At 52.9% G+C, this 10528-nt stretch overlaps 1 protein-coding gene across 2 annotated transcripts; it reads left to right on the top strand.

Moving 5' to 3' along the window:
- The first annotated feature begins 2221 nt into the window (after positions 1–2221).
- On the top strand, positions 2222–10184 carry TRIM50 (tripartite motif containing 50). 2 transcript variants are annotated; one of them, XM_047089455.1, is made up of 6 exons: positions 2222–2632; positions 5703–5798; positions 6747–6977; positions 7068–7090; positions 8184–8308; positions 9226–10184. In XM_047089455.1, the coding sequence occupies exons 1-6, from the start codon at positions 2234–2236 to the stop codon at positions 9813–9815; spliced, it is 1464 nt and encodes a 487-aa protein (XP_046945411.1). In that variant the 5' UTR covers positions 2222–2233; the 3' UTR covers positions 9816–10184. The 2 variants fall into 2 exon arrangements, with proteins under 2 accessions (XP_046945411.1, XP_046945412.1); XM_047089456.1 differs by having other exon boundaries at positions 2234–2632; positions 7071–7090.
- The last annotated feature ends 344 nt before the right edge of the window (positions 10185–10528 follow it).

Here is a 10528-nt window from a genome sequence, read left to right as displayed (position 1 = left end):
GACACATATCGGCTGCTCCATAAATGTTTGTTGAATTAACAAATCAAATTAGCCTTCAACATGCCTGTGCCAGACTTTGGTCTTGCTTGTCATGGGGTAGAGAGGGCCCCTACTGGCAGACAGGGATGCTTAGGTCTCTGGGAGTTGTCTCTTACTGGTCTAGAGCTCCTTGGTTCTTTCCTTTCTTTTTTTTAGTGTTTATTTATTTTGAGAGAGAGAGACTCCCGAGCAGGCTCTGCACTGAGCACAGACAGAGCCTGACTCAGGACTTGAACTCATGAACCATGAGATCATGTCCTGAACTGAAATCAGTAGTCAGACGCTCAACCAGCTGAGGCACCCAGGCGCCCCTTGAGCTCCTTGTTTCTTAACACTCCTGGAGACCTGCTTCCATCTCTTCCTTTTCAAATCAGTAATTTTTTTATCCCACCTCCATGATATGTGTAGCATTTTCTGACTGTAATATTTATTAACTGCATAAAGAAATGTCGTTAGGGACACCTGGGTGGCTCAGTCGGTGAAGTATCTGACTCTTGACTTCAGGTTCAGGTCATGATCTCACGGTTGGTGGGATCGAGCCCCACATTGGGCTTTGTGCTGACAGCATGGAGCCTGCTTGGGATTCTCTCTCTTCCTCTCTCTTTCTGCCCCTCCCCTATTTGCATGTGCACACTCTCTCAAAATAAGTAAATTAGCTTTAAAAAAAAAAGCCATTGAACTCCTAAACCTTTGAAAGGCTTTGTATAAAAAGGTTGCCAATTCAACGGTATTGAGTAATGGTATTAATGGTATTCAATTGTATTGGAAGTGAGACACGAAAGAGCACAACCTAGATAATTCTGTTTATTTGAATGTCAAAATAAAGCTATATAAATCTACGGTGATAAGAGTCAAGGGAATAGCTATCCTTGCCAGGGGCTTCTGACTGGGGAGCACATAGTGTCTTCCGGGTGCTGGAAACATTCTGTGTGTTGATCTCGAGGGTGAGTAAATGTGTGAAATGTGTACATTAAGTGTATAGTTAAGATATGCGTACTTTATAGAGGTCCTGTCTCAAGAAGTTGAATAAATAAAAATGTCTTCAAAAAAATAGATTCAGAAAGAGTTGTGTCAAAACATGAATCCACTCCTGTTTGGGGTCTGTAAGGTGTGGCTGGGGGACCACTCCTCTGTCTCCCCCGCTTCCCCGAAGCGTGGCCAAGGTGAGTGCCTGAATGTTGGAATTATCAACGTTGCCAGCTGAAAGGAGGCTGCCTCCTCCGTCTCGTGATGTGGCCCAGTTTCCACCTGATTCTGGGTGACCTTGAGGACATAGGAGTGTTGCTGGGAAAGGGGAGGAGGAAAGGGGCAGAGACAAAGGGTGGAGCAGGTGGTCAGCTACAATCCCCACATCTCTTAGTGCCTCTGTCCCAACCTGGGGAGAAGAGAAGGTAGAGCAGATCCAGCGAACGTCTCAGTGGATTGTGAGAAAGCAGGTAGTTCGTTGTGGGGGCCCTCCCTGGGTCCGTGGCCAACTTGCACCTGGTGCTTGTCCTCTCTCAGTGCCGATCATTTTGCACAGGGAGTGGGTGCGAATTTAGGAGGCCACCCTCCTCGGTCTCCGAGTCTCCAGAGCAGTGTTGTTAAGACAGCACTCTCTGCTTTAGAAAGACCTTGGGGAGGGAGGGTGCTATTGTAAATGCAGATTTCTGGGGCTCACTGAATATGTGAGGGGCTGACGCAGGAATCGGTTGTAATTGTGCTTCCAACAGTTGCTCGCCAGTTTTGAGAACTGATCTAGAAGGTGGGAAGGACCTTTGCTTGTTTTTGCTGTCCAGTTCTGAGTCAGTACGCCTACTGCGGCCGGAGGGCACATTGTTGGTGTCACTCCAGATGACCCAGCAGACGGCCCCTTTTGTGTTTACCTACAAATTGGGGTGAAAAATGTAGAATCCTATATCTACAAGTGATTCCCCCCCAATTAAGCCCTTTATTTTAAAGATAGGAAAGGGGCACCTGGGTGGCTCAGTTGGTTAAGTGTCCAACTTTGGCTCAGGTCACGATCTCAAAAATAAATTAAAAAGAAAATAAAGATAGGAAATAGGCCCAAGGTCATAGGCATTGGGATTGGAATCCAGGCCTGGAGACCCTAAGGCACTCTTAACTTCCCGTGGCACTTGGCGGGGGGATTGGGGGCACAGTGTGGAGGGAACAGACTTGAGAAAGCTGCCCTGTGTTCTAGCCGGCACCGTGGATGGCGTGGCAGGTGAGCGTGCCCGAGCTGGAGGACCGCCTTCAGTGCCCCATCTGCCTGGAGGTCTTCAAGGAGCCCATGATGCTGCAGTGCGGCCACTCCTACTGCAAGGGCTGCCTGGTGAACCTGTCCCACCACCTGGACTCGGAGCTCCGCTGCCCAGTGTGCCGGCAGGAGGTGGATAGCAGCAGCTCCCCGCCCAACGTCTCTCTGGCCCGGGTGATCGAAGCTCTACAGCTCCCCGGGGACCCGGAGCCCAAGGTCTGCCAGCACCACCGGAACCCGCTCAGCCTCTTCTGTGAGAGGGACCAGGAGCTCATCTGCGGCCTCTGCGGCCTGCTGGGCTCCCACCAGCACCACCGCGTCACGCCTGTCTCCACCGTCTACAGCCGCATGAAGGTGGGCTGCGAGGCTGCTGCGGGTGGGGGTGGGGGGCGCGGGGCGCGCCCAAGGAGCCCAGCTCCTGCGCTCTCTGGCGCCATCGCCTGGCACAGGAGGGTCCCAGGCCAGGATGCCGGCGCCCTGCAGCCCTGTCCTGGAGCTGAACTCTGTAGAGTGTGTTCTCAGCAGCTCCAATCTCCAGGTGCTGGGCACTGCAGACAGGCATGATGGAGAGTCCTTGTCGAGTGCTAGCCCCTTCCCTCGCTCGGTTTTTCTTCGCAGCTTTCATCCATATTTTGAGTGCTCTCCCAGACTCCACATGAGGGAAAGCACTTTGTTTCCTTGGGTATTTTCATGCCTAGAGCCATGACTAGCATGTAGTAAAAGCTCAAAATGTATTTGTGGAAACAGTGGATTCCTGCCCTCATGAACTTAGATTTAGCACGTCATTATTTAAGGTGAATAACACTGATCTAAGATTTATGAAGGGTGGGGTTCTCACTATATTTTACAAATGAGGAAACAGGCTCAGAGAAGCCAAGGGTCTTAACCCAAGGTCATACAGCTTGTGGGTGGCAGAGGTAGGACACAAACTGGCCAGTTTTCTTTCCACTGCCAACAGATCAAAAGAGGCAGGAAGGATCCTGGAAAGTGAATTGTTATAGGGCACCTGGCAGAGTGTTCGGGAGGAAGGGAGAGTAAAGGTAAGGAATGACAAAATACAGGTGATAGGGGTGGGGAAAAAGAAAGAGCATCCAGATATGAAGGCAGAGGGGTCCCCTGTCACTGTTCTGGGATTTCCTGGCTGAGTGAGCAGCGTTTTTTTGCTCTTGGAACCCTGGGAGACAAGTATGAAATGTGCACAGGGCCAGCCAGGCCATCCACCAGACCCTCGGACCCACAGACATGTGCTTGGCACTTAACCTGTGCTAGATATGCTAGAGCACATGGTACAATAGTGGGCAAGTGGTTTGGCCTGCCCCGGGGAGCTCCCAATCTGGGAGTCTGACGGTCCCCATGTGTTGGGTGCTACCATCAAGGTTAAATACAGGCAATCGTGAGGCCATCTGGACTGTAGCTCCTGCATGCCCTCAGGTAGTCAGGGAAGGTTCTCTGGAGGAAGTGGACTGCTAAACCAAGATCTGAACCGCAAGGAGGACGTGGTAGGAAAAAAAGGGGAGGAAAGCATTCCACGTATAAAGACAGCCCTGCAAAAGATCAGGAGACATATTTGAAGAATTATAAGTTGTTCTGTCAAGCTCTGGAGAGAGGTAAGCAGGAGCCAGGTCTTGCAAAGGCTTCTGTGAAATGTGAAGGGATCTGTAGTTTATTCAGAGCACCGTCATGGTGGGGTCTCCGGAGGGTTTTAAGCAGAGTGGTGATGTGGTCCAAACACTGCTGGGGGGTAGACTGGAGACTGAGGCTGGGGATAAAAGATTGGGAGAATTACATATGGGTGGTAATTGAGGCTACGGGAGTGGAGAAGACCAATCAGGAGAGTCTTCGGAGTGATAGGGAAGATACGGACGATGCCCCCAAAGGACACCAGGGTTTAAGATTCGGGTAGAGAAAGAACCCCAAAAAAGGACAGAAAGAATCAGCAGAGGGAACAGGAACACTGGCTGAATACGGCCTCCTGGAGATCAGGACAGAGCGTTTTAATGAGAACAAGATCACTTGTGTGAAATGCCTGCTGAGGATTGGAAAGAGTCTGTTAGGTTTAGCAGTAAGAATTGATTATCTTGGCAAGAGTCGTTTCAGTGGAGTGTGGGAGGAGGAAGCCAGATTGCAGTGCAGCGAGATCGAGAGCCTGTGTTTTATTAGCCCTGGAGAGAAGGAGACACACAGGAGCTCACTCATCATTTCTGGCTTGGAGCCGGGGACGGCTTGGGTCCTGGTTTTGGATGTGGCTGTTTGTGATCCCAAGACTCTTTGCTGTGATGCCACTAAATTATGTTCCTTTATTAGATCCCTTTTATGCATGCCTGTTGTCCTCCTGTTGACTGAGATCTTGAGATTATTTATTTGTGTGTTTCTGTTTACTCTCACTGTGACCCAGTTGACGAAAAGAACTAATCCCATCTCTCTCTGCCTCAGGAGAGTTCCTACTGGAATTTCGTTCTCAGGCTGTTATGAGATCTTCTGATGTCTTGTTTTCCAGAGCAAGACTCTGTGTCCATTTATCCCTACACTGGTTTTATTCTTTACTCTGCTCCTTTCCTGAAAGCCTCTTGCGGCTGATTTCTTTTTTTCTTTTCCTTAAGTTTATTTATGTATTTTTGGTAATCTCTATACCCAGTGTGGGGCTTGAACTCACAACCCCGTGATCATCAGTTGCCTCCTCTTCCAACCGAGCCAGCCAGGCACCCCTCTTGCTGCTGACTTCTGCTTGGGAACTGTCTAAGCCAAAGACTTGTACGCTCCATGGGCACAAACCAGCACCACTCGAGTAGTGCAGCTGGATGGGAGTCTAGGTGGTCCTGGTTGAATCTTTAAGACTCCATCAGATTTGGGGCCAGGAAGGCTGGGAGAAGTGCGTTTACTTCAGCCTGGGGAGGCCCAAACCTGCCAGCAATTGAGTCAGGTCTTTATAGGGATTGGGGAATCCCCAGGTATAACCTGGGCTACTGTATGCACCATTGGCCTCACTTGGAGCCAGCCTTTTTGTGATGCTCTTGATCACATGCCCACTGATTCTAGATCTGCTGGTGACCAGGCAGTTTATGTGGTCGTCCAGCGTTCTGTTCAGGGAGTGTGGGCTTCAGACCGGTCATTGCCCCCCTTGGATGTTGTGTGGTGACTTCCAGGTAGTTGTAACAACGTTTAGGGTCTGTCTCCATGTCCTGCAGAGGAATGACCTGGAGATCCTTTTCTGTCTGGGTAATTCCTGCCCTCGATGTGGAATATTCCTGAATAATTTCACCTGTTTTGGAGTCAAGAGTACCCGGGTAGCCCTTTCCCTGGTTCCACTGGGAGTGCTTGTGGCCACTGGGATGTCCCCTGGATGGGTGAAGCCCAGGGCTGGCCCCAAGGAGCTGAAAGCGTGCAGGGGTCAGCTACTCATGAGGCCGTGGTACGTTGCCTCCAGGAGGAGCTAGCGGCTCTCATCTCTGACCTGAAGCAGGAGCAGAAGAAGGTGGATGAGCATATTGCCAAGCTGGTGAACAACAGGACCCGGATTGTCGTGAGTGCCCTTTCCCTCTGTCCCCTTGACCCTGGGGCTGGTCACCTTCCCTTTCCTGCAGAGCCCAGTTGTGATTTGTCCTTTACAGAAACCCATGCTTTCATATAAAGCCAGAATTCAAAGCATTGCAGGGCGGAGTGGGGAAAGGGCAAATCCCCTCAGGGGAATCAACTCAGTTGTCAGGACTCTGTCCAAATTGGCTGTGTCCCTCTTGTCCTTGGGACTGAGATAACACAGAACCTAAGTACCAGATGTAAACAGCTCAAAGTGTGGGCATGACTCTCTTGCCCCCACCCCCAACCCCCCCCCCCCCCAACGCCTGACTCGCTGTGTCTGCTTGACCTTGACAGTCTGTGGAGCCTGCCCAGTAGCTTGGAGCAGAGTGTAGAAAGGCCTGAAGCCCTTGGTGGCTTTCTGCTTTTCCTGAATGACAGGCACACTGGGGCTGCAGGCATGTGGAGCCTAGGCCCTGCAGGCAGTTGTGAAACAGAAGCAGGAGACCCATGTCCCCTGAGGGTCCTCTTGGTTAACCTTCCTCAGCCTGACAGGGAGGCTGAACTCAGGGTTACACAGGGAATCTGGCTCTCTGAAGTCTGCCCTCCCAGGGCCTTTCAGACCTTTTCCAGTTGTGGAACCCTGTACTGAAGCAAAATCTTACTTGCACGTTTAATAGTTAGGACCGAAGAAAGCAGAGCCACTGTGTTTGAAATGGGTGCTGGGGCCCAGTCTGTCCCCTGCCTGTATTGCTGTCCCCCGTGGCCACACGGGGGGTGCCCAGGCACAGTGTGAACAGCGCACGAGTCAGCCTGCAACTCAAGTACTAGAACCAGCTCGGATTGGAAAAGCCCAGGAAGGCCTAAGCTGCCTGGGCCTGAGGACACGGGGGTCAGCCGGAAGCAGGCGGTTCTGGCTGAGGTTCTGGCCGTGACCAGCCCCTTCTCGTCCCAGAATGAATCTGACGTCTTCAGCTGGGTGATCCGTCGCGAGTTCCAGGAGCTGCACCACCTGGTGGATGAGGAGAAGGCCCGTTGCCTGGAGGGGTTGGAGGGTCATACCCGTGGCCTTGTGGCCTCCCTGGACATGCAGCTGGAGCAGGCCAAGGGCACTCAGGAGCGGCTGGGCCAGGCTGAACGTGTGCTCGAGCAGTTCAGTAATGAGAGTCACTATGAGTTCATCCGGGTGAGTGGACAAGGGAGTGTCACCCACGCCCAGGTCCCCAGGGCCCCAAGAGCCTCCCCCATGCCTTAACCCACCTGTCTTGTTTTCCAGAAGTATCACTCCACGGCCTCCAGGTAATAACCTTGGAGGGAGCTCTCAGCTTGGATCTGGTGGCTCCTCTACCCTACTTCCTGCCTGTAGCTGCACCAGTGCCTTGTCAGCAGCTGTCCACATCTGGCTCTGTACTGAGCCCAGGGAACAGGGAGATGAAGGTCATGCCCCTGCCTTTAAGGGTCTCAAAGACTGGTGGGAGGCGGATGGTGAACTCCGGTTACATCACTGATCACTGTGGGTACTTAAGACCAGAGAAGTTCACACGGGCTACAGAAATAACAGGAGGAGGTGCCTGAGGTTGGGGGCGGGGCGGGGGGGGGGGTGGGACTGGCGAAGATGGCAGGGGGTGAGCTTAGGGCAGAGGACAGGTGTTGGCCAGGTAAGCAGAGTGGGGAAGGGTCATCTGAAAGGCTCAAGTGTGCAGACTTGGGAGAAATGTGAACTCAGTACGAATGGGGTAAAATGTAGGCTACAGGGCAGAATGGGCGATGAGTGGGAGAGGTGGGCAAGAGCCAGGATGAGGGGCCTCTAATCCTGCACCATGGGTTGTGGGAAGGGATTGGATCCATGTTCCAGCCCCAACAAATGAATAGCCATGCAGTTCTTAGCCTTCCTCAGATCCTGATTGTGGGAATCTCCTTGTCTGTTTTAAATTTCCTTTGGTCTTCGGGATAGTCAGGTTAGGAGCATTGGTTTAAAAGAATGGACAGTGTAGCTGATTGGGAGCAGGTGTCCGCTCCAGCTGTGGCCAGGGGCCAGGGTCGCCCAATATCGAGAAGCGATCCTCAAATGTTAGTGTGCATCAGAGCCACCTGGAGGGCTCCTGAAAACATCACTGAGCCCTAGTAATCGCTTTCAGCAGGTCTGGGGTGGCCCCGAGAAATCTGCATTTCTGACAAGCCTCCAGGTGATGCCCTTTGAGAACCACTGATGTAGTGTTTCTCCTTCCAGGAAGGGGCGGGGCTTCTGAGAGTGGGGTGGAGGGGAGGAAATGATGGGCCTCTTGAGTGCACAGTGTCCTGAGCTGTGACTGGCTGGTTGGACTTGCCCACGGGTGAAGGGCTGGGGCACGCGGTGTGCATCCCCGCCATCACGTAGGTCTGTCGCCCTCAGAGCAGAGCTCCAGCAGGCCCGGCCTCTGGAAGGCGCCTTCAGCCCCATCTCCTTCAAGCCAGGCCTCCACCAGGCTGACATCAAGCTGACTGTGTGGAAAAGGCTCTTCCGAAAAGTTCTGCCGGGTAAGGCTCCAACCCGTTCTCTTCCCTGAGGGCTGCCGTGCAGGGTGGGTAGCAGTTTGTCACTTGTGCCAGAGTTTAGGGTGCAGAAGACTGGAAGGGTGTTCGCGTAGGTTAGTGTTGAGAGCGTGGCTTTGGGGCTCCACCAGACAGCTCTGTCCTTACTAGCTGGAGATCCAACCTGTAATCTGAGTCTGCTTCCTCATCTGCAAGGAGGGGGTATTAAAGTCCACCTTGCTGGGCTGTGTAGTTTATAAACATTCAAATGTGTGTGCATAGTTTCGTGTTTAATAAATGGTAGCTATCGCTCTGTCAAAAAATAACACGAAGACATTTAACGAATTCCTTTGTTACTAGCACATAAGGGAGATCAATCGATAAGCTGATTTCATCTAACAAAGACAAAAATAGGGTTTATTGTAAAACAAAAAGGGGAGGGGAGGAAAAAACCTGATGATCTCTGGTCGTGAATGTTGTTTGTGTGGTTTTGGTGCAAATTGATTAGTTGGCAGGTAATCCAGAGGTCAGTTGGGACAGTTTGTCCTTGAATGGGCTGGTAGGGTATCAAAACAATTGCACTTGATAAGGATTCTCCTGGGGAGTTTAGCTGTGGTGCACAAGTGACGGGCTGTCTTCCAGGACCTTCCATCTGCACCGCCATCTTAGGCAGGCAGGTGCGTGCCCTTTCCCTTACCAGAATGCCTCCCTCACAGCTGCCCCATTTTTCCCACCGTTCAGGCATTGTTTGTTCATTCAGCAGTCCTCAGGGTTGCCTCTTCTGTGCCCCTTCTCAGAAGGCCCCTCCGATTCTGGGATGAGGCCTTTGCAGTTCCTCTCCTGAGGAGCTCAGGGCCTCCCTCTGGGGTAGGGTCTGTTGCCTTTTGTGTAGCTGGAAAACACACTTCTTTGATCTTTCCTAGCCCCGGAGTCCCTCAAGCTGGACCCCGCCACCGCCCACCCACTCCTGGAACTCTCCAAGGGCAACACGGTGGTGCAGTGTGGGCTCCTGGCCCAGCGGCGAGCCAGCCAGCCAGAGCGCTTTGACTACAGTACTTGTGTCCTGGCCAGCCGGGGCTTCTCCTGCGGCCGTCACTACTGGGAGGTGGTGGTGGGCAGCAAGAGCGACTGGCGCCTGGGGGTCATCAAGGGCACGGCCAGTCGCAAGGGCAGGCTGAGCAAGTCCCCGGAGAATGGCGTGTGGCTCATTGGCCTGAAGGAGGGCCGGGTGTACGAGGCCTTCGGCTGCCCTCGGGTGCCCCTGCCTGTGGCCGGCCACCCCCACCGCATCGGCGTCTACTTGCACTACGAGCGTGGCGAGCTCACCTTCTTTGATGCTGACCGGCCCGATGACCTGCGGCCGCTCTACACGTTCCAGGCTGACTTCCAGGGCAAGCTCTACCCCATCCTGGACACGTGCTGGCACGAGAAGGGCGGCAACGCGCTGCCTCTGGTGCTGCCCCCGCCCAGCGGGCCTGCCCACCTCACCCCCACGCAGCCCACCAAGCTGTAGGGCTGCCGGTCGGTCTGCCTGCCCGCGGGCTCTTCCCAGCCGGGGCTCTGCTGGGTCCAGTGTGCAGAGATGATGTTCTTTACCGTGTGGGAAGGTCTTCACGCCTGTGTGTTCCTAGAAACGTTTAATGATAGGAAGAAAAGGACCACAATCCCTTCCCCTACAGCCAGGGGCCTATTGATTCACCTTTTGCCGGGTTATTCACCTCCTCATAAACCAGCAGAACCAGGCCTGGGTGTCCACGGGTTAAGATAGGCTTCCCTTGGTCCCTCCTAAGCCCACTTTCTGCTTCCTCTTTTAACTGGAGCTGGAAACATTCCCGCACGTGATTTCTCCATGTCATTGTGAACTTAAGGATAATAAATTTGATACCGTCTTTCTCTTTAGATGATTTGCAAATGTTAACAACTGTACATATGCCGCTTTACACTCCGGTCTTTAAAACTGCTCCAGCTTCCAGTCAGGTCAGATCTTGCCTCCGCCGTGCAGGCTGGGCTGCGGTTAGAGTCGCGCCAATCACTCTGTCTTCGCTGTCTTCAAAGGCCTCTCTCTCGACTTCCCTCACCATTCGTTGGGATGGAAATAACACTGCTTCAGAGCAGAAGCAAGTAGGGTCTAGACGGGTGTGGCCTATCTCTGAAAGCTGCTGGGCACACAGGAGTGGCTCAGAGCCTCCCTCTGTCCGTGGTGAGTCTGCCCCTGGCCACAGCTGA

This window comes from Lynx rufus, unplaced genomic scaffold, assembly GCF_022079265.1.
Source record: "Lynx rufus isolate CCGP_SWC_20201006 ecotype Redwood Valley unplaced genomic scaffold, mLynRuf1.p SCAF_27, whole genome shotgun sequence".
Classification (NCBI taxonomy): domain Eukaryota; kingdom Metazoa; phylum Chordata; class Mammalia; order Carnivora; family Felidae; genus Lynx; species Lynx rufus.
Note: the sequence above shows the minus strand (reverse complement) of the source record. Positions and strands in the feature narration are given on the sequence as shown.

Coding starts and splice junctions, on each gene's coding strand:
- TRIM50 (XM_047089455.1), top strand. CDS start 2,234: ATGGCGTGGCAGGTGAGCGTGCCCGAGCTGGAGGACCGCCTTCAGTGC. Junction 2,633..5,702: donor CCGTCTACAGCCGCATGAAG/GTGGGCTGCGAG, acceptor CGTTGCCTCCAG/GAGGAGCTAGCGGCTCTCAT. Junction 7,091..8,183: donor TATCACTCCACGGCCTCCAG/GTAATAACCTTG, acceptor TGTCGCCCTCAG/AGCAGAGCTCCAGCAGGCCC.